Source organism: Podarcis vaucheri, assembly GCF_965113315.1.
Source record: "Podarcis vaucheri genome assembly, chromosome: 5".
Taxonomy (NCBI): Eukaryota; Metazoa; Chordata; class Lepidosauria; order Squamata; family Lacertidae; genus Podarcis; species Podarcis vaucheri.
In genome coordinates, this window is record NC_138763.1 from 96,990,878 (window position 1) to 97,014,471 (window position 23,594).

At 45.6% G+C, this 23,594-nt stretch overlaps 1 protein-coding gene across 5 annotated transcripts in view; it reads left to right on the forward strand.

Annotated features, from left to right (window-relative positions):
- The first annotated feature begins 304 nt into the window (after positions 1–304).
- Positions 305–23,594, forward strand: part of CTBP1 (C-terminal binding protein 1) — a 53,031-nt gene continuing 29,741 nt past the window's right edge. For 2 of the 5 annotated variants that reach the window (XM_082223220.1, XM_082223222.1), the window contains exons 1-2: positions 309–486; positions 22,183–22,265. Coding sequence is in view for 3 of the 5 variants with exons in the window: in XM_082223222.1 (XP_082079348.1) it covers positions 22,259–22,265 (7 nt within the window). In the remaining 2 variants the exon portion in view is untranslated. Of the gene's footprint in view, positions 487–22,182; positions 22,266–23,594 lie in introns of all 5 variants that reach the window. The other 3 variants (XM_082223218.1, XM_082223219.1, XM_082223221.1) reach the window with 3 other exon arrangements.

Below are 23,594 nucleotides of genomic sequence, written 5' to 3' on the forward strand. Positions count from 1 at the left end.
CATACATCACTACTGGGAAAACCATAGCTTTAACTATACGACCTTTGTTGGCAAGGGGGTGTGTTTCTGCTTTTTAAGATGCTGAACTGCCCTGGTAGGAGAAGTATATGTGTGACTGCACTCGCGGCGAGCCTCTGGCGCTTGCAAACGGGGTGCTTGGGTTCGAAGAGCGCCTCCCCGCCGCGCGCTCCCGCCTTCCCGCGCTCCCTCCCGCCCCTTCTGCTTTCCGGGGACTTTGGCGAGGCAGGAACCAGAAGACCAACGCCTGCCTGCCTGCCTGCCTGGAGCTCCTCCCGCGCCGCCGCCTCCTCCCGGCCTCCGTTCTTGGCGAAGCGTCTGGGCCGCTTGGCGAGCGGGGAGAGCGACGGCGCCGCCATATGCGCCGCACTGCGCCCCAGACGCCGCCGCCGCCGCCGGAGGAGCCGTGCCCCTGACAGCGCGGTTCAATGGGCAGCTCCCACCTCCTCAACAAGGGCTTGCCGCTCGGTAAGGACCCGCCCGGCCAGGCCCTGCCTTGCCTTGCCTTTGCCCTGCCTTGCCCGGCCTGCCCGCCTGGGTCGTGGCGCGGCCGGCGGGCGCTTGGAGAGGCCGGCGAGGCTCCCTTCCCTTCCCTCCCCCCCTCGCCTCCGCGCGCGCCCGCCGGGCTTTGTGCTGCGCGGCATTGTGCGTCTCGGGGCGCCTTTCGGAGGCGCGAGCCAGGCCCCCCCTGCGCCTCTCCGCCGGGCGCGCGCCGGCGCGCAAAAGGGGGCCGAAGGGGGGACTTGGAGAGGCTCCAGCGCGCGCGCGCGCGGGTCTGGTCTGCGCGGTAAGAGGGGAAGGCGGCCAGGAGGGGCGGGCGGGCGGCCCTGGCTTCCCCCAGGGCGGGCGAGGGGGTCGGGGCCGCGGCTGGAGAGGGAGAACAAGGCCCACCCGCCGCCGCCTTGCCCGGCCAGGCTCCTTCTCCGCGCGCGCAGAGGTTGCCTGGCGCGGCGGAGAGGAGGAAGGAAGGAAGGAAGGAAGTTGAGCGGGGACGCCGTGCCCCTGTTATTACGGTCTCACGGACGGGAAAGGGTGGTCCAAGGCCTGCGGTGGCCTTCTGGAGTGGGCGGGCGGGCGGCCCCGCGTGTGCGTGTGTACGCGTGGACCCGCGTGCAGCCGGCGGGCTTCTGGTCCGCTGTTTTGTTGTGGACAGCGCTGGCTTGAAAGGGCCGCGATGGCAGCCTGCGCCCCCAAAGCCCCGCTGGCTGGGCTGGCCTCCGTCTCTGCTGGGATGCTCCGCTGCTCCTAACCCTGCAGCAAAGATGAGATGTTGACACCACATGGATGGAAGAATGGAAAGGGGTACCATTCCCCCCCCCCCGACTCGTAACTCTTTGTAATAGATGGCATGCTGTAAAAAGCAGTATGGGGCTGGCGCTGCCCCTTTGGTTAGGGAACAAGGCAGGAACCGTGCTTTGACAATATGGTTTTGGGAGATACTTTTGCCAGAAAGACATTCGCTTTCCTGTCCAGATGGAGAAACTGCAAGCAAATCCCCGTTTAGTTAGTTTAAAAAAATGAAGCATGATGAATGGGGTGGAGGGGTTTGTTGTTGCGTGCCACCGTTCCCCTTCTGTTTTTTGCAATGAAGCGCATGAAATTTGGTGATGGCGGTATTGAAGCTGAGCGACTCGGCTGCACCATCGCTTATGATATGATTCATGCACCTTATACTCAACAGGGCCTGTTTTCCGTGATATTATCGAGTTCAGCCCATTCGCACAGCGAAGGAACAGAAAGAACCACGCTGATTTAAACAAATAATTCGCAGCAGTTTGGAAGGATTTCCTAGCATGGCATACTTTCAGGCTGTTCAGTAAATAACAGTTGAGGAACTCCTCCAGCTGACACGAGAGAGCTTGTCTAATTCTAATCTGATTAAGTGGTGTACTGTATCTGCACTGTTACACCGCTAACAGTGCACAAGGCTAATATTAGCAACACAGTCGGCATAGCTGCTTTAAAAATACTGCTCTCTATAAAATATTCTGATCAATACGTATTTTATACTTTTTGTGTGTTAACAAGCTTTGTTATTTATTAGATAAACTGGACAGATTTATCTACTACCTTTTTGCACATTAGCAGCTTCCTATATCAAATAATGCGCTTTTGTTTATTTATGTTCTAATAGAGAAAGTAATCTTCATGCAGTGATTTAAAATTCAGACTTTGCCCTAGCACTTGTTTTATTTTATAAAATGTAGACGGTTGTTATATTAGGTTGGGTTATTATTGATTAAACATAGCCAGTATCTCCACAGAAGCATCTGATCTGATGCTTTTGCAGTTATATACAGCTTCATTTTAAAAGCAAGTTTCAAGAACTGCTTTTTTAAAAAAAAATTACATATGGCAGAGTAATAAATGCATAACACAATAGTATCAAGCTGCTTCTTAGAAATTCTTGCTCCAATATTATTATTATTTTTAAATTACACTTGAAATGCAGATTCTGATCTTTTTTAAGGAGATATGTCATGATTGCTCATTTTTATATGGAATATGGTGTCTAGGATTAAAATTATTAATATGCAGATGCCATCGATAAACTCCTAATGGTTTTCGTGTTGCAATCAATTTGTCACATTCACAAGAAGAAAATCTGTCTTCATTTATGTATAAGCAGTTTGCCCCAAAAATACCTTAGGAAAGGATTCCATATATGTTACTATTTATTGGGTAGTTGTTACCTAAATACTCAGCGTTCCCATTTATTTTGTAACTTACAAGAACAAGTTAATAGTTTCATATTTTAATTGGTGCATTAAATTACAAAGGGAAATCCCCTATTCCCTACAGTAAAATGGCCTGGAAACATAAAATATGAATGCTAGAACAACTCATTGCTTTATCCAGGATTGTATTAGCAGATAAAGTTGTCAAGAATGAACGAGATATTAAAGGATGACAAAGCATCTTGTATAAGGTAGCGCTAAAAAAGGAGAAGGAAACAAATGCAGAAAGGGAAAGAAATATAGTTTGGTATAATAAAGGAAATCTAAATCAATGCAACGAAAAGCATTCTAAGAAGGGTGACTCTGCTATTATTACTTTTTAGAACAGGCCCACATCTAAGGCCAGTTCTAACTGGTCAAGTATTTTGATGATGTGCAGAGCATGAAAATCCTGATTTCTGCAAGTTATGTTCAGCCACCCTTTTACACAACCAAGCTTGATGCAGTCTGCCTCTAGAATTAAACTGGCATATCTAACTATTATAGCCGAAAGAAATGGTTGAACATCGTTAGAATTGGTTTCACACCTTTACCACTGATCAGAAGATATCCCACATCCTTTTTAGTTGCTGAATTAGCTGAAGTTGGATGCACCCCACCCCCGAGACTGAATCAATCCTAAGGATGACTTTCACTTCCTTGATTTAATGATCCTAGACATTGTGCAGGGTTTTGAAACGCTCTAGCATAACCATGGATCTGGAAAGGCGGGTAGAATTTCTAAAGCAAACCAGATTGGGAGTAGAGTAGCTCTTGCATCAAATATATTAACTAAAATTGCATTTGCAAGATTACCATTCCTACTTTAAATGCATGCTCTTGTCCTAACACAGAAAACGAATTATTTGACCACTTAATAAATAGGACACTGGTGGTTTTCAGACTCTGCTCCTTAGAAGCTTATCAAGGGTTCTAAATTGGCAATGGCAGACAAGTTGCTCAAAAGAGAGCTTTTCCGTCATTACCAATATTCTTTGCAATGTGCAGTCATGTGGGGCAATGGGTTTAGGAGCAGAACACCCTCTCAGTTGTATGGAACCACAGTTGTGTTGAAATCTTTACTCAGCCGAAGAATTACTGTGCAAAGATTTACTTGGTCATTTGAGTTTTGAAAGCCATTTATGGAGGGCGTGAATGTTTTTTCTAGCAAGACCTAGAACAAGATAGTCCCAAGTCAAGGTTGGTAGATCCATAGTGGACTACCATGAAAATCTATGTAAAACAGACTTCTGATTGGAATTTGGATTTTCAGTAGGTAGTTTTCAAAAGAGCTGGCCAACCCAGCTGAATTGTAAATTCCCAACAACAACAAAAAACGAATTTCCCAAGGGGCAAGGTGAACTGTGCAACTTCCAAGAGGCAATGATTATTTTGAAAGCTTACAGTTCCTATGGAATTTCTGGATAAATCTGCATGAGAAATCCGGAGTGGAGACTACATTTCCACAGAACTCATGGATCATTTTCTGCTCCTCTGTTTTTTGCCAGGCACTTCCAGCTGTGGCGGCAGTTAGAGAGCTCCAAAAATCAGCAGCAGGTGTTGAATAGCTTGAGTCGGGACAGATAATTAATAATAGTCAATTTTTAAAACTGCATTTTTGTGCTGGTGGTCAGTTGCGCATCAGGGACTTGTAAGTCAAGGGTGATAACGTTTGGGCTTTTATTTCACGGTCCAGAACACTGATGTGCTGATGCACTTGGCCTCTGGGCTTGCAGCATTTCCAGATTGTAAAATCCTGCAGTAGTTGGCAACGGAAGGAGCACTGCAGTCAAAACCCAGAGCTTAAAACCTCCTGCGCCCGGCCAATCTTTGTTTAATGAAAACGTAGTAAAGCATTACACATGGAGGATGCAGCGGAGTCTAGAGCAGGAGGAGAACATGAAAATCCAAAGTTGGAACAATAACTGTAGTCAGTTGATTCTATATTGCAGAACAAGCCCATTTGCATTTGGGACGGCTTCCAGCTGAACATGAAAAATGAGTCTCTGATAAATCCTCATAAGCCTTATGGGGAAAATGCCTTTAAAATGTTAACATAATAAAAGTACTAAGAATTATTCCCATTCCTGCTCCTGTTTTGGGATGGAGGAAGTGGATGAATACCTTACAGTGGTACCTCGGGTTAAGTACTTATTTCGTTCTGGAGGCCCGTACTTAACCTGAAACTGTTCTTAACCTGAAGCACCACTTTAGCTAATGAGGCCTCCTGCTGCTGCTGCAGCGCTGCCAGAGCACGATTTCTGTTCTCATCCTGAAGCAAAGTTCTTAACCTGAAGCACTATTGCTGGGTTAGTGGAGTCTGTAACCTGAAGGGAATGTAACCTGAAGCGTATGTAACCCGAGGTACCACTGTACTTACTTTGCCAAACCTTTATTAGGCATTACAAATACAAGCCATCATAAAACATCCATATATACAATTTTAAAATATATATAAATAAACAGCCACGTAAAAATATGTAACAACAAGGATATTCATTGGAGTGGAGGATGAAAACCAACTTTTGAATATGTGTTTTACTGTGGAGCCATAATCTTGTTTTTAAAATGTTTAGGAAAATGAATCGAAGGCCCGGATCTAGATTTTAAAAGCATTTCTTTTACCCTGGCATAATATTAAAAAATACTTTGTATTGGATATGAACTTTTGTATATCTTTGGATAAGTATTAATTTTAAAAATGGTATTTAAAATAAAAGGGAAGGGGGCATGATAGAGGTCAATACAGTTATGCATGGTTGGGAAGAAATTGGCAGATCATACCAGAACCTGGGGTCATCAAAACACATTGATTGACTGCAGTTTCATAAAAAAGGAACAACTTTTTCCAATATTTCCAAATTCTGGAAATATTTGCTATAGGATATGGTGATGTCAATTAGTTTAGATAACTTTTAAGTGGGAACTGGGCAAGTTCAGCTGCAGTGTGCAGATCAGTTGCTGAAGTACAACAGTCGGACAGGACTTTTGCCCTTCTTCAGGTTCCTGAACGCATCTGGTTGAGCCACTGTGGGAAAGAGGAAGCTGGGCTGGATAGATCTTTTGGCTCCAGCAGGGTTTCCCCCTACGTTCATGGCATGCAATGTGATGTGGGGTTGGGAGAGGCCTGCCATTCAAAGGAGGAAAGTATCCATTCCACTTGGCACAGCACAAACCAAGTAGTCCGCTTTGACTACTGCAATGCGCTCTACGTGGGGCTACCTTTGAAGATGACTGGGAAACTGCAATTAATCCAGAATGCGGCAGCTAGGCTGGTGACTGGGAGTGACCGCCGAGACCATATAACACTGGTCCTAAAGGATCTACATCTACAGAAATCCTTCCTTAAGGAAGCAGAGATGATGGTCCAAGAAGCTAAACTTTTCCAAACCTAAACTGGAAATATTAGACAGCTAGAAAGGCCTTTGCTGCATGATACGTTAAGACTTACCATCATATTTTTCTGCTAGGGACAGTGTTGGTGTTAGTAGTGTTGTAGATGGTAGGATAGTGTAAAGGGGATGAGGTAGAAATAAGTTCCATCATAGAACATGATGTCAAAGAAGGTGTCAGATACTACACTTGAACACCATTGGGCTCGGTCCAGTAACGGCCTCGGTCCAGTATATCTGAAGGAGCGTCTCCACCCCCATCGTCCAGCCCAGACACTGAGGTCCAGCACCGAGGGCCTTCTGGCGGTTCCCTCGCTTCTGGAAGTGAGGTTACAGGGAACCAGGCAGAGGGCCTTCTCGGTAGTGGCGCCTGCACTGTGGAACGCCCTCCCAGCAGATGTCAAGGCAATAAACAACTATTTTACTTTTAAAAGACAACTGAAGGCGGCCCTGTTTAGAGAAGTTTTTAATGTCTGACGCTGTATTGTTTTTATATTTGCCCAGAGTGGCTGGGGAAACCCAGCCAGATGTGTGGGTATAAATAATAAATTATTATTATTAACCTTGACCATGTCTGAAGTAGCACTCTGGGTCCTGTAAAAAAAACGCAGCGTCCTTCAAAAATTATGGCTAGTACAGTGGTACCTCTGGTTACGAACTTAATTCGTTCCAGAGGTCCGTTCTTAAGCTGAAACCGTTCTTATCCTGAGGACTTTAGCTAATCGGTCTCCTGCTATGTGCATGCCTCCGGCGCATGATTTCCTTTCGCATCCTGGGGCAAAGTTCGCAACCAGGAGCAGCTACTTCCGGGTTAGCGGACCTCGTAACCTGAAGCGTTTGTAACCCGAAGCGTTCGTAACCAGAGGTACCACTGTATCGCAGTGCTTGGATTCCCAACTGGGATATGCGTATGTACTGCCATCTGATAGGACAGAGATGAATTCACAGCCTGGCAGTAATTTCAGCACCTGATTTCTGCGGGTGGCGTGGCCATTGGTAATGCATGCAACCTCAAATGCTGCTTCATCCATTCCCTGACCCATGCAACATGTTTTGCTCTCTATTCAGAGTTCACCCAATATGGGTGTCCCATCAATATGCAGATGATACCCAGCTCTACCTCTCTTTCAAATCAGAACCAGTGAAGGTCCTGTGTGAGTGCCTGAGGTGGTTGGAGGATCGATGGCATCTAATGGATTGAGGTTGACTCCTGACAAGACAGAAGTACTGTTTTTTTTGGGGGGGGGGTTGGTGTGGAGGACTCCCTGGTCCTGAATGGGGTAACTGTGCCCCTGAAGGACCAGGTGCACAGCCTGGGAGTCATTTTGGACTCGCAGCTGTCCATGGAGGTGCAGGTCAATTCTGTATCCAGGGCAGCTGTCTACCAGCTCCACCTGGTATGCAGGCTGAGACCCTCCCTGCCCGCGGGCTGTCTCACCAGAGTGGTGCATGCTCTAGTTATCTCCTGCTTGGACTACTGCAATGCGCTCTACTTGGGGCTACCTTTGAAGGTGACCCGGAAACTACAACTAATCCAGAATGCAGCAGCTAGATTGGTGGCTGGGGGCGGCCGCTGAGACCACATGACACTGGTCTTGAAAGACCTACATTGGCTCCCAGTACGTTTCTGAGCACAATTCAAAGGGTTGGTGTTGACCTTTAAAGCCCTAAACGGCCTCGGCCCAGTATACCTGAAGGAGCATCTCCACCCCCATCATTCTGCCGGGATGCTGAGGTCCAGTGCTGAGGGCCTTCTGGCAGTTCCCTCATTGCGAGAAGCAAAACTACAGGGAACCAGGCAGAGGGCCTTCTCAGTAGTGGCGCCCGCCCTGTGGAGCGCCCTCCCATCAGATGTCAAAGAGATAAACAACTACCTGACATTCAGAAGACATCTTAAGGCAGCCCTGTTCAGGGAAGTTTTTAATGTGTGATATTTTACTGTATTTTTGGTTTCTATGGAAGCCGCCCAGAGTGGCTGGGAAAACCCAGCAAATAATAAATTATTATTATTATTATTCACTGGCATTGAACCTCAACAGATTTCCAGGAAGCATGTGCGCAGTGCCATATTCTTTTCATCAGTATTTTAGCCAAGGAGAGAGAGGAAGGTTATGTCCGAGAAAAAGAAACCTATCTGCATAGCAGCCTTTTGTTATACATCATTAGTCTCCTCTCTCTTAAGATGGAAGGATACATGGGGAATGCCAGATTTTGGGGGCACAGTGCTGGGATAAACCTGCTGCAAGAATAAGTATTTTCTCTATCCAGATTGGCCTCTGTCTGTGGGGGGAAATGGTGCCTACGGCAGCATCAGCTTGCAGTACAATGTGCTGTGACTCATTTTTCGAGCAGCTGATGGAGAGCAGTCTGCAGCAGTGTTGCTGCTGGTCCATATCCAATGCAGCAGCTGGCACAGAGAGAAGGCAACAGTACTGCATCTGTCCTATGTGCTCATAGAGCAGCTGCCTTGGATTGAAGAATACAACATGTTGGCCTGCATGAATTCTGATATCAGTTTTTGCACTGAGTTCCCAAACGAGACAGGTTTCCTGCTTTGTCATATAGACGTTTTGCCAGGACTGTAACCTTAGCCCAGGGGTTGGCAACGTTTTTTGGGCATGGGCCGGTTCGCGATCCTGCAGACGTCATGGTGGGCCAGAGTGTGTGTGTGCATGTGTGTGTGTGCCTCCTGTGGGAAACTAAATTCGCTGGAGGAAATGTATCCAAGCAGCGACTGGGAAGTTGGGTGTGTGTGGACACAGAATATTTAACAACACATGCCCTGTGGAAGTGGAATGAGAGGTCAGTCTAAGGCAGGTGTGAGGAACGTGTTCAGATGTTGTTGGGCTTCAGGCACCTCCAGTTTTACGTGCATCTAGGGAAATTTCAGCCGGCGCAATTGAAGTGGATTGAAGTACACTGTCATTCTGGTGCAAGAAACCCATCTTTTATAAAATGAGCTGTCTGCTGTAAGGAAAGTGACCAAGAAATGCATTGGAAAGTGTGGGACGAGCGAAGGGTTAATAGGAAGGCTTATAGCCTCCCCACAAGCAAAGGGAAACAAATGCAATCTAATATCTGCTTAAGCTTTGGTGTAAGCAAATCAGGATGACTGTTGAATAAGCAGCTCACCTGGAGGAGCCTGACAACGCCTGTCTTTGTCCCTGGGGCAGATGGGAGTTGTAGTCCAATATTTGGGGAGGGCGCAAGGAAAGGAAGCTGGGGACATTATTAGGTGGGCTGTGATAGCTAATGGGAATGCATTGCCCATCGCTAATAAGCAAGCAGGGAGTTCCTCACACAATAGCCATTTCCATCACTCCTTCCGGCGCGGAGGAGGCTTGCGCAGCTTCCCATTGGCTGGAGGAGTTTCCTGCAGCCAATGGGAAGCCGGTCAGCATCACGGAAGGTGGTTCTTGCTGTGCTCTGCACCGGTTTAGCGTGGCACACGGGAGCCGACCGAGCCGGTTAAACAACCCCATGGGCTGCTTCCGGCCCATGGGCCTTAGGTTGCCTATGCCTGCCATAGCCAAAGCAACATGGTTTGGCACTGATAAAAAGCCTGTCTCCAGATTATTCTGACATCAAAAATATAATAATTAAATTAACAGAGATTAAATGTGTTATCTTCGGCTTAATGTTGTACATGTGTGCCATCATTACCAGTTCCCTTCATTCATTTAATCTACTTTGCAAATAACTTCAATGTTTGCTGCTGCACATCTCTTCTCATATCACTGCCTTTCCTGTTCATAAAATGAGATAAATAATTGGATTTGCTGGTATAAATTTTATGTGTGTTTTTATGCATTTCTGCACCTGGAGGAATGTTCAAACTGGTACAGATGGAGGTGATGCCAGCTGGTCACTAGATCTGGAGTTGACGATTGCTGCTGCTTTTTGATGGTGGTAGTTTTATCTGCGCAATTTGGTTTTTAGGGCTTTAAAACCAAGAAAGTTAGTTGAATGCAGCCCAATATATTTTAGATCCACCTGTTTAGGGAAAAGAACATTTGAGAATTCCAGAGGGGAAAGCTTAACGATAATGGGTTCATTGTACTGTTTGTGTAGGAAATAACTAATTCAGGACGAGGGCTGTTTGGGAGTGCAGTAGATAATCTTCTTGATTCTCCAGTGTACTGTAAAGTTTCTGAAACATTCACAATGGGATTAGATTCACCTCAGCATTTTCAAAGGATTGCGTATTAGTTTCCAGTAGCTTAACCTTTCTGCTATTTGTCTGTTTTGACCAAGATGAAACTTTTTTTTTAAACTGTTTTCTTCGTAAACAAAGGAAAACATCTCTCCTGTGAAAGTGGAAAGATGAGAACTTAGCTATATATCCACACATGCCTTCATTCATTCCTTCATTCCGATAGTATAGCACTTTTCGGCCAAGTCTTCATCTCCATTTCCGCAAGGCTATTCCATCCAGGAACATTTTCCTTGTTCTAAGCATCCCCTGAGAGTGAGATTGACTAGATCAAAAGCTTGTATATGGTCTAGTCCAGTAATGGCCAAAGTTGGCCCTCCACCTGTTTTGGGACTACAGTTCCCACCATCCTAGACCACTGGTCCTATGGGAGTTGTAGTCCCAAAACAGCTGGAGGGCCAACTTTGGCCATCACTGGTCTAGTCAACTTCACACTTTACTTAGTACAGTGGTACCTTGGGTTACAGACGCTTCAGGTTACATATGCTTCAGGTTACAGACTCCGCTAACCCAGAAATAGTACCTCGGTTAAGAACTTTGCTTCAGGATGAGAACAGAAATCATGCTCTGGCGGTGCGGTGGCAGCAGGAGGCCCCATTAGCTAAAGTGGTGCTTCAGGTTAAGAACAGTTTCAGGTTAAGAACGGACCTCCAGAACAAATTAAGTACTTAACCCGAGGTACCACTGTACTTAAAATGAACTGCAATGGGATGTTAAGACAGGAACAGTCTCTTTCCAACAGACGGTTGGTATCCATCTGTCTCAAGAGACAATGGAGGGGGTGTGCCTTCAGGGATTGAGAGTTGCAGGGCCTGCTGTGGCTGTGGGGCCAACACAGGGGAGACCTTCTTTGTTGCAGTGGGGCAGATGAAGGCTGTGCTGGTGCAGTTGGACTATGGCTTTTCTTGCTTCTGCGCTCTTCCCAGTGGTCATTTCTCCTCTGGTTACTGCTGTGGATACACAGCCTGACGTGAGGGAGGCACTAATTTCCTGCATAATGTCTCCATGGTTGTTAAGTTAAATTGGAGCATTAAGGAGGACTTTACGCCTGTTGCATCGGTCCTGTATTCCACCCCCTTGTTCAGCCCGGACACTGAGGTCCAGCTCTGAGGGCCTTCTGCCGGTTCCCTCATTGTGAGAAGTGAAGTTACAGAGAACCAGGCAGAGGGCCTTCTTGGTAGTGGCACCCACCCTGTGGAATGCCCTCTGGTGAGATGTCAAAGATGTCAAAAATAAATAACTAGCTAGCTGACTTTCAGAAGTTGTCTGAAGGTAGCCCTGTATCAGGAAGCTTTTAATATGTGATGTTTTACTTTGGTTTTATAATTTGTTGAAAGCTGCCCAGAGTCCCTGGGGCAACCCAGTCACATGGGTGGCCTATAAATTATCATTATTATTTATGGATGGAATAATAATAATAATAATAATACAGCCATACCTTGGTTTACAGACGTTTCAGGTTGTGTTTTTTCGGGTTGCGGACTGCCGAAACCCAGAGGTACTGGAACGGGTTACTTCCAGGTTTCGGCGGTCGTGCATGCGCAGAAGTGCTAAATTGCGCTATGCGCAGAAGCACCGAATCACAACGTGCGCAGACGCGCCACTGCGGGTTGTGGACGCTGCAGGTTGCGAATGTGCATCCCGCATGGATCGCATTTGCAACCCAAGCATCCACTGTAATAATAATAATAGTTTTTAATTATTAATCTGTGCACAACCCGGTGGGAAGGTAACTTTACTGTTTCAGTGATGCTCAGTGTTTCTCAAGCTGTGTTTTCTGTTACTTTACTGAGGAATGAGAGCACATACCTGGAGCTCATAATTAGCTGACACTTAGAATAATAAAATTGTAGAGTTGGATAGGACCACGAAGACCCCCTGCGATGCAGGAAACTCTGCAAAAGCCACCCAACCTCTGCTTGAAAACCTCCAAGGAGAATCCATCGCCTCCCAAGGGTGCCCAGTTCCGCTGCTGAACCGCTCCTACTGTCAGAAAGTGTTTCCTGATGTTTAGTCGGGAATCTCCTTTCTTGTAACTTGAATCTGTTGGTTTGGGTCCTACCCTCCAGAGCAGGAGGAAACCAGCTTGTTCCATGTGACAGCCCTTTTGGATATTTGAAGATGGCTATCGGTGCATGTTATTCCCCAGCTAAAGAAACGGCAAAACAACAACGATGATGTCACCTTTCCCCGTATCTTTGTAGCCTGAGGCAATTGGTAATTAGCCCAGATAAAGATATGAATGATGTATTACATGGTTGTAACAGTCATTTTGAACTTTCTAAAGTATGCGTGAGAGATGAGAAGGCCGGGGGGGGGGGTTTCCCCCCCTTTGCCGGAAGAGCCCAAAATTGCTTCTTCCTTTTACAATCAATGTTTTTGATGGCTCTGAGGCTGATCATAGAGTTGTCGAGTTGGAAGGGACCCCCAGGGGTCATCTAGCCCAACCCCCTGCTACTTTGGAAATACATAGGTGTCGTACCCAAGTTACACTGAAGTTATACTTTGGGGTGGAGAATCACCTCAGCCCTGAACAGATGGCTGGTTTTGAAGTCCGATAGTGTCAGTTGTGTCTGTAGATGCATGCTTGAAGTTGCTGCATTCTTAAACATTCTTCTCATAGTCTTAATAGATAAGAACTTCTTTTTTTGTGTGTGTGAACGCTGCGAATTCAAAGGAAGCTATGCATATTGGGAGGGCAAAGGCGCCTTTATGATTCCAGAGAAGATGAAGTGGTCAGTGCTGCAGTAGTTATCAGTGATGCTGATTCAAAGCCTGCCTGAAAAGTGTAGCAGGATGGAGGATGACCCATGTATTGAGTCAGAATTTGGCCCAGCTAGCCTAGGGGTGTCTGTTCTGCCTGGCAACAGCTCTAAAAGGTCTCAGGCAGAGCTTGATACTGGCAAAAGGTGTAGTAGACCTCTGTGCATTCGTTACTGGGGCTGTGTTCTGTAAGGTGCAGGATCCCCTGGTTATTTATAAAGAGTGGTATATAAATTTAATATATAAAATAAATGGAACACAGGTGGACTTAGGAGTAAAAATGCCTAGTTCTGTGCATAGTTGGGGGAATTTAATAATGTCTTAACACAAATAACATTTAAACTACAGTGGTACCTCAGGTTAAGTACTTAATTTGTTCCGGAGGTCCGTTCTTAACCTGAAACTGTTCTTAACCTGAAGCACTACTTTAGCTAATGGGGCCTCCTGCTGCCACCGCGCCGCCAGAGCACGATTTCTGTTCTCATCCTGAAGCAAAGTTCTTAACTCGAGGTACTATTTCTGGGTTAGCGGAGTGTGTAACCTGAAGCATATGTAACCTGAAGTACCACTGTATAGCTAAATTATTCCTAAACTTTGTTCTACCTAGAATCACTTTTCTGGTGTCCATCCTTTGCAAACCACCAGATTTTTCCCCACTCCCACACAGGAGAATGTCTGAAAGCCTGTTGAACAAATATGCTGCTTTCTATTCTGGTGCAGCTTCACTGTACAGTGGTACCTCTGGTTACGAACTAATTCATTCCGGAGGTCCGTTCTTAATCTGAAACCATTCTTAACCTAAGGTACCACTTTAGCTAATGTGGCCTCCTGCTGCCTCCTGAGGTAAAGTTCTTAACATAAGGTACAATTTCTGGGTTAGCGGAGTCTGTAACCCAAGGTGTTTGTAACCCGAGGTACCACTGTACACCGAAAGAACAAAATGAACGGAAAGTGGACTCAGTAGCAGATAGACACAGTCAGGTTTGTTGCTGCTCCAGTTCTCCGAAATGCTTGCTGTAGTTAGTCTCGTGACGAACTAAGTGGATGGGTGCTTTAATGGCCTCTAGGCAATACCTATATTGTTGGGGTGGCCAGTGGTGCTGGAATATACACCTGTAGCACTGCCTGACAGCCAGACTCAAAAGAAACCTTCAGACAACCAGCATCTTACCACCTTCGTCTTTTAAATAAAGTATTGTCAAAGAATTGATGCTTTTGAATTATGGTGCTGGAGGAGACTCTTGAGAGTCCCATGGACTGCAAGAAGATCAAACCTCTCCATTCTGAAGGAAATCAGCCCTGAGTGCTCACTGGAAGGACAGATCCTGAAGCTGAGGCTCCAATACTTTGGCCACCTCATGAGAAGAGAAGACTCCCTGGAAAAGACCCTGATGTTGGGAAAGATGGAGGGCACAAGGAGAAGGGGACGACAGAGGATGAGATGGTTGGATAGTGTTCTCGAAGCTACCAACATGAGTTTGACTAAACTGCAGGAAGCAGTGGAAGACAGAAGTGCCTGGTGTGCTCTGGTCCAGGGGGTCACCAAGAGTCGGTCACGACTAAACGACTAAACAACAACATTGTAGATCGGGGTGGCTAACTCTCAAGAGACTACGATCTACTTTCAGAATTAAAAAGGGGGGTCAGCTCTAAGTTGCTGAGCTTTATTTAGGGAGGAGAAAGGCCCTTTTAAAGGGGTTAAAAAAAGCTAGGGGGGCGGATTTAAGGCAAGGGACAAGGGGGTAAAGTCACTCACAAAAAAGATTGCTATGGATCAAAACAGCAGCACAGACAAAGCTCCGTCTTCCCTTCCAGAGAACATACAACAATAGAGGGCAGGGTGAGGGAGCAGGGCAGGAGTCAGTTTTAGCGACGCTAAGGAAAGGGAGCCAGAGATCGACCGCGATCTACCAAAACCTGGTGGGGATCTACCAGTAGATAGCGATCCACCTGTTGGACATCCCTGTTGTGGATCATCTGAAAGCATTCTGAGGATGCTGATCTGAGCTAAACAAGAGATATCTAAATTTGGTCTTAGCCAAAAGACCGAGAAGCGTTGAGTAACCCAGAGCAAGTCCTTAGAGCAAACAGATACCATTGTGGCCTTTCTTTGAAGCCTTGGGACCCCTTCCATCTCTACAGTTCTATGATCCTAAGTTTCCCAAAAGGAAACCGTACTGTAATTAATAGCAGAGCATGAAGAGGTTTTTATAAGGAGCTTGATTTGAGATATCAGATTGCTTCTTACGTGAAGGTAACAGGCAGTTCTGCAATGCATCGGCCAATGGTTAGGTCTCCATGTGCCAAGCTAAGCTACTCTTCAGCCACCGCAACCAGCAAGAAGAAAGTAACAACAACAACAACAACAACAACAATTTATTTATACCCCGCCCATCTGGCTGGGTTTCCCAGCCACTCTGGGTGGCTTCCAACAAAACACTAAAATACAATAATCTATTAAACATTAAAAGCTTCCCTAAACAGGGCTGCCTTTAGATGTCTTCTAAAGCTCACTTATAAATGGGTAAATAAGCAAATTTTGCAACCAGAGTTGCACTCTTTTTATACATCTACTAAGAGGTTAGCAGCCCACATTTCCACAGCCAGAATGGAAATGTAGGATACCGGCTTTTTAACAGGCAAAAGCCTTCTGCGGGACTTGACATCTTTCTGCAGGGCCTGCAAGACAGAGCTGTTCCACCAGGCCTTTGGCCAAGGCACAGCCTTGGTAATCCTTTGGTAATCCTCAGAGAACTCTAGCCCAATGGGTGCCATTAATTTGATTTGAACTGATTTTATAATGAATTGCTTTTAGAATGCTGTATTATTTTACTGTTGTTAGCCGCTCTGAGCCCGACTTCGGCTGGGGAGGGCGGGATATAAATAAAATTTTATTATTATTTATTACTCTGCCGAGCAGGCTGGCAGATGAGGAAAGTCTTCCCCTCTTCTGCAGCGAACATGGAAAACCCAAGTTGACTGATGCCAGTGGAATGGAGAGATCCACTCCTCTTCTACCAGCAAACTCGCTTGCATGGGATTCCTTGTTGCCTGTGGCTACCAGGCAAAAGGTTAAAGGCGGGGGGTGGTGGTGTTGTCTCTGCTTATGTGGGGCTTCCGTTCCCAACCACTGCACATGTCAGCAGGGCGCATGCAAGTCTGTTCTGTCCCCTTTCAGTGCTGAAAACAGTTGTGCTTGTGTGCTTGTGTTGATCAGGCGCAAGTGGGGAGGTGCCTATGGAAGTCTACTTAAAAGTCTGCACCAAACCAAAGGTGTCTGAATGGAATATGGAGAAGCCAGACCTTCTCTAACTGCCCATTGTGTGCGGATGAAGATGCACAATCACATAGAACCATAGCTGTTTGTGCAAAGGCAGGGCCCCAATTCAGTGCATGTGACGACGTAGGGATGTGGTCAGCAGCGTTCTCCCCCCTCCCCACCTTCTTTTACATATGGGAAATTGCTGATCAGGGCTCATGCAGATCAAAGAATTCCAATTAAAGTAAAGGTAAAGGGACCCCTGACCATTAGGTCCAGTCGTGGCCGACCCTGGGGTTGCTGCAGTCATCTCGCTTTATTGGCCGAGGGAGCCGGCGTACAGCTTCTGGGTCATGTGACCAGCATAACTAAGCCGCTTCTGGCGAACCAGAGCAGCGCACGGAAACACCGTTTACCTTCCTGCCGGAGCGGTACCTATTTATCTACTTGCACTTTTTGATGTGCTTTCGAACTGCTAGGTTGGCAGGAGCTGGGACCGAGCAACAGGAGCTCACCCCATCGCGGGGATTCGAACCGCCGACCTTCTGATCGGCAAGCCCTAGGCTCTGCAGTTTAACCCACAACGCCACCCGCGTCCCTAAAGAATTCCAATTAGCTTTCTCTGAAATGGCCTGGCAAGATACCTCTTTGCAGCTGTGACGTATCTGAATAAGAACACAAGCTGTCAAGTTTCTTTAGAGTTTAGATTTTAAATGTATATAAATTTTTGGAGTGTCTTAGCAGATGCGGCACCAAACGATCAGCGTGCTTGGATCTTGAAACCCTCCCATCGAAACAGAATATACGTTTTGATGATTACATAATCATAAATGGTGCACAGAAAGTAAATAGGTCAGCGCTACATGCAGGGTTGGCTGATTCTAATCAAGGAGAATGACTTAGGTTATTTATATAAGAAAATAGATTTAAATGATGAATTTAAATCATTTCACGTACAATAATATGTATTAATTGCTTGCTACGGCAATGAAGATGTATTAGTTTACTAGTGTAAACTAATCCATTTTCGTTGCCGTAGCAAGCAATTAATACATATATTATTGTACATGAAGTGGTTTAAATTTGTTATTTAATTCTGTCTAGAAGCATAATGCAAAATCTCTGGTCTGCAGCATACCTTGTGTAATGCACAGTTATATGTGATGTAGAGAAAGGAAGGAGGTGTGAAATGGAAAGTTTTCTGTCTGCTTTTCTTTGAATATACAAGGACATCAAGCTAGATCACTGACTTGAAGAGCCAGAACATAGCACAGTTAAATGTGTTGGATAGTGCATTGAGTGCCTGTAACTTCCCCAGAGGGAGGCTGGTAATTACTAGGTAAAAGCCGTCCTTCAATATGAAATGCGATTGCTTGGAGAAATATTCCCCCCCCCAGCGTTTCTCCCCCCCCCCTTGTGCGCAAAGCAAGCATTAATGCAGCGTGTTTGATAGAGCTTGGTTCAAGAGATGAATTGTGGATTTAATAAAGGGTCATGAGCCCATACAGCAGAATGGATCCAAATAATGTCTTTTCTGATGCCCGCTCTTAATGGATTTACAGTAGTTTAGATAGATTATGAGTTAAACATCTGGCTAGTTTAGATGACAACTTTGAGCTAAGCTAAGAACTTGGAGAATTTAAAGAAGAAAAGTCACTTAATCCAGGGACAGCCCACATACATATTGACTATCATTCTGACCTCTTTTTCTTAATGGCGACATGAACCATTCATAATGTAAGAATATTCTTCATAACTGTTAGCAGGGCAGTGGGGTGGGGTAAGTGAAGAGAAGAGACAGCAGTTAACTAGAATGTTGTTGCAGTTAACTAGAACGTTGTTCACCGCTCCTGCCCAGACAGCCCAGAAAAAGCATTTTGGTTCCTGAACTTTATCCTGGAGCCCAGGCATCATCACTTGGCTGCAAAAGGCTGATAGCCAGGTACAAAATGCGCCTAGCGCCTGGCTAATTTCGAACAGCGATTAGATGGCGCATACGATAGCAGCCTCTGTCAACCTGGTGCCATCCTGGGCTCCCATCAGCCCTGACCCTTGGCTGTGGTTGATGGGGGAATATGGGAATTACAGTCCAAAACATTTGGAGGGCACTATGCTTACAAACGCATACAAAGTGGGACAAAGGTGGCGCTGTGGGTTAAACCACAGAGCCTAGGACTTGCCAATCAGAAGGTTGGCGGTTCAAATCCCCGCGACGGGGTGAGCTCCCGTTGCTCGGTCCCTGCTCCTGCCAACCTAGCAGTTTGAAAGCACGTCAAAGTAGATAAATAGGTACCGTTCCAGCAGGAAGGTAAACGGAGTTTCCGTGTGCTGCTCTGGTTCGCCAGAAGTGGCTTAGTCATGCTGGCCACATGACGCACAAGCTGGCTCCCTCAGCCAGTAAAGTGAGATGAGCGCTGCAACCCCAGAGTCGTCCGCGACTGGACCTAATGGTCAGGGGTCCCTTTACCTTTATGCTTACAAAGGCTGTTCCATAGTAAACTCTAGTTCGTTTCCATTTCGTACACGTTGCCTGACTCCACCCCACTTCCTCTGATTTGCAGAATTGCAGGGCCCAGTTTCACAAGAATAACCTCTAGCACTTAATCACAGAAAGCTTCGGAAAGCTGGGCTGTAAGTGATTTTAATAGGCTCAGATGGCATCAGGGACTAATGGTGGGGGGGGTACTAGATGATTTTAAACGCGACATTTTTCTTTTTATCTATTCTGCCACAAATAGCAAGTTTAGCTAAGGGGGAGATGAATCACAGCGAAAGCTTTACTACAGAGAAAACCTTCAGAAATTGATGTCTCAAGAAAAGGAAAGTTTGTCTCCCTCAGATCAGACGAATTAGCTCTGAGGTGGCTTCCGAATGTGCCGCTCAAAATCAGAAGTACAGAACGGGTTTGATTTTAGGAAAACGCAGATGAAGTACTTGGCTTGTTTTTATTTGTTGGGGTTTTTTTGTAAAACAAGCTGGGATTGGCCTGTGTAATAATAATATGATCCTTCAAGATGCCATTCCACTGCTCCCTAGCATTTCTGCTGGAGTCATGGATGTAGAAGCCCAGATGTAGACCCTGATCGAACGGTGAAGCTCTAGAACCGGTATGCATTTCTGAATCCATTTCAGGCATTACAGTGTAGCCATAATTATTCAAATCAGCTGATTGACGGGAATAGCGTTGAGCAGGTGGGGACTTAATCCCCCTGTCTTAATAGTTGGTGGATGTCATTATTCCTCACAGTGAAAACAAATAGTTCAATATGTTTAAAGTTATTCGTTTTTTTAAAAAAACAAACAAACCCAACCCTCTGTTCAAGGTGTGTTCGAACTTGTTCTGAGGTGATAGGACAAGCGCCGGTTTTTAGGAAATGATGCCAACAGAAACAAAAAGAGTGCTATGATTGATGGCTACGAGTGTATGAAGGTCTTGCCCCCTTATTTTGTTGGCAATAGAGGTGAAACCTTTGCTTCCTTTTATTTATCTTCTTGGTTCCTTTGTGCTATTTATCTGAAAATTTTGGGAAGGAATTTGGAATATCCTTGAAGAGACCCTGCTTTCATGTGGCCGTATGTTAGCCAAAACATAAATGTAAGTAAAATTATACTTGTGCTTTTCAGTCTTTTATTCAAAAATCTGTGCAAGTAGATTGGAGATCTCAGCTGAACTTTCAAAGGATCAGTAAGACCATGATTTCTCCTTACTTGCAGTGATAAATGCCTTTGTAGTGTTTTCCATATTTTAGTGGGATGGCAGAAGAAACCTTACAAGAGTGTTCTTCTGCATGGTATTGTGTTTTTGTGCAGCTCTGTGTCGGGAGTTGCAAACTTTTTTTGGACCGGTGGGCACATTGTGAATTTTGAGAATGCTTTGGGTGCCAGTCACAAATGCGGGGCATGGCATAACTAAATTAGATAAGAGTACAGTCATTGACTCAGGGGGCACTGTGGTCTAAACCACTGAGCTCATGGCTTGCCGATCGGAAGGTCGGCGGTTTGAATCCCCATGACGGGGTGAGCTCCCGTTGCTCGGTCCCAGCTCCTGCCAACCTAGCAGTTCAAAAGCATGTCAAAGTGCAAGTAGATAAATAGGTACTGCTCCAGCGGGAAGGTAAACGGCGTTTCCGTGCGCTGCTCTGGTTTTGCCATGACCCGAAAAAACTGTCTGCGGACAAATGCCGGCTCCCTCGGCCAGTAAAGCGAGATGAGCGCCGCAACCCCATAGTTGTTCGCGACTGGACTTAACTGTCACGGGTCCTTTACCTTTCTCTTTTTACGGTCACTGAACTACCTCATGCTTGTCGTGGGAAGTAGTCTGTGTCCTACTAGTCCTGATTTGTGTACACCACACAATATTGCTTTTACACACACACACACACACACACACACACTGTTGCTTTCAAATAACGGAACATTCTCCAGTTCCGGGGGGAAAACACACACACACACACACAAACCCAGACACACAATTTCTCTCTCACACTTACACACTTTCACACTTTGAATAGTGACAAACTACACAACCCCCTCTCCCTCTCTCTGCCCAAGCAAATCCCTCTCAGTCATGCACACACAGTCATGTACCCACCCATTGACCACCCACAAATTCAGAAAAGTGTGACGGAAGCGACTTCTAGTTCCAAAAAACAACAACACAAGGGCCACCAACCTGGCAGCTATGGGCATTCAGTTGGCCGTCTCTGCTCTGTGCTACCCTCTCAATGTTTTGTTTTAAATCCTGAAAGCAGATAGAGCATTTGCACATGTTAATCCAGGGGCACTCCCAGATGTCTGCTTTATCCAGTCATCAAAGTGCCTTAGCAGGCAACTTGCTAGACAGACACTCACAAGACAGGTGTCAACTGCGCCTCTTGCTTGCTGCTAACATGAACACAATGACAGGGTCAGTGTGGGGGCAAAACCATTAAGTACCTCCTAGGTTCCGTAACAACAAGTATCTTGTCCGTTAGCTGTTTTCCTACATTTTGTGGAGCTTTTGCAAAAGAGCAAGCTAACATCTGGAGCGCTTTAAATAACCACCGTATTTTTCGCTCTATACGACGCACCAGACCATAAGACGCACCTGGTTTTTGGAGGAGGAAAACAAGAAAAAAAATATTCTGAATCTCAGAAGCCAGAACAACAAGAGGGATCGCTGCGCAGCGAAAGCAGCGATCCCTCTTGATGTTCTGGCTTCTGGGATAGCTGCGCAGCCTGCATTCGCTCCATAAGACGCACACACATTTCCCCTTACTTTTTAGGAGGGAAAAAGTGAGTCTTATAGAGCAAAAAATACGGTACTTGGAATAAGAGATTCACCCAGGTTATCATTGTTTTTAAAGCACCCAGGCATATAAGCAGTCAGCGATAAATGATTTGCAACCTTCAGGTGCTTGGAAGAATTGGTAGCCTAGTGGGATGAAATTAAGAGATCACAGGGAACATATCACAAGTAGGAATGCAAGACTTTTCTAAGTGTCTAGTATATGTTGTGTGCCAGCAATGCCATCTCTAAAAAGTATTTGTTTTTAAATGATTGCATAATGCATGTTAATTTCAAAACAAAAAAACCCCCCATAGTTCATTGCATGTTAAAGCAAAAGTAAACTAAAATCTAGCCTCTGAAAACGGCAGTGCCCACAAGGAAGATTATGAAGATTAAGAATCCTAAGACATTTGTGCACGATAACTTCTATAGACGTGAAAACATGGGACTCCGTTCTGTTATGTTACCCTTCATTTCACACACTTGCTGGTTTGTAATTTATAGGGTTACTCATAAGTGTTGTGCTTTTTTGGCATTTATATATTTTTCAGAAAAAGGAGAATTCAAGCATTTGTTTTGAGGAAAAAAGGAAAAAATTCTTTGGACTTTGCAAACAGATGTTAGAAAATGAAAGGTAGGTCAAATGTTGGGCCTACAAATCATGGATTTGCTGAGGGATGCAGTGAGCTATGTAATTATAGTGGTCTGTGGAGAAGTGGCATACAAATCAATTTTAAATTTAACTCTAAATTGTGCATTTCATTCCATTCAGACATGGGTTGAAATGATATTGGCCAAATCCAGAGAAAGTTACCCAAAGCAATAGGCCCAGTTAGTTGCAACTAATTTGTGCCCCATTAATTTCAATGGAACTTAATATAACCATATAATCCTATTCATATTTACTCAGATAAGCTTGCATATTTCACACAGAGGGTGCTACTACTGAGAAGGCCCTCTGCCTGCTTCCCACTTCTCACAGTGAGGGAACTGTCAGGAGGCCCTCAGAGCTGGACCTCAGGGTCTAGGCTGAACAATGGGGTGGAGATGCTTCTTCAGGTATACAGAGCCAAGGCCATTTAGGGCTTTAAAGGTTAGTACCAACACTTTGAATTGTGCTCGGAAACACACCAGGAGCCAAAGTAGATCTTTCAGAAACTGTATTATATGGTCCCAGTGGCTGCTCCCAGTCACCCATCTGGCAGCTGCATTCTGGATTAGTTGTAGTTTCTGAGTCACCTTCAAAGGTAGCCCCACATAGAGCGGATTGCAGTAGTCAAAGCAGAAGATAACCAGAGCTTGTATCACTCTGGCAAAACAGTGTGCAAGCAGGTAGGGTTTCGGCCAGTGTACCAGAAGGAGCTTGTAAGACTGCCACCCTGGATACAGAGTTGACCTGCACCTCCATGGACAGCTGTGAGTCCAAAATGACCCCAAGGCTGTGCACCTGGTTCTTTAGGGGCACAGTTGCCCCTTTCAGGACCAGGGAGTCCCTCACACCTGCCCGCCCCCTGTCTCCCAGAAACAGTAATTCTGTATTGTTGGGATTCAACCTCAATCCACTGACCACCCTCCAACCATCTCCAGACGCTCACACAGGATGTTCACTGCCTTCACTGGTTCCGATTAAAACCAGAGCTGGAGCTGGGTATCATCCACATATTGGTGGACACCCAGTCCAAACCCCCGATGATCTCTCCCAGCAGTTTCATATAGATATTAAAAAGCATGGGCGAGAGGACGGAGCCTGAACATACAGGGGTCCAAACACCAACCTGCCATTACCACTTTCTGGACATGGCTCAAGAGAAAGGAGCGGAAGTCCAATTCCCAACCCTCCTAGGTGGTAGGATACCGTGGTTGAAATGTAGTAGGACTGCAGCTTATCTCCCTCTGGATTTGTGCTATTATTTAGAGAAAACTACTTTTTTTTTAAAAAAAGCATATGATTTTCAATATTCAA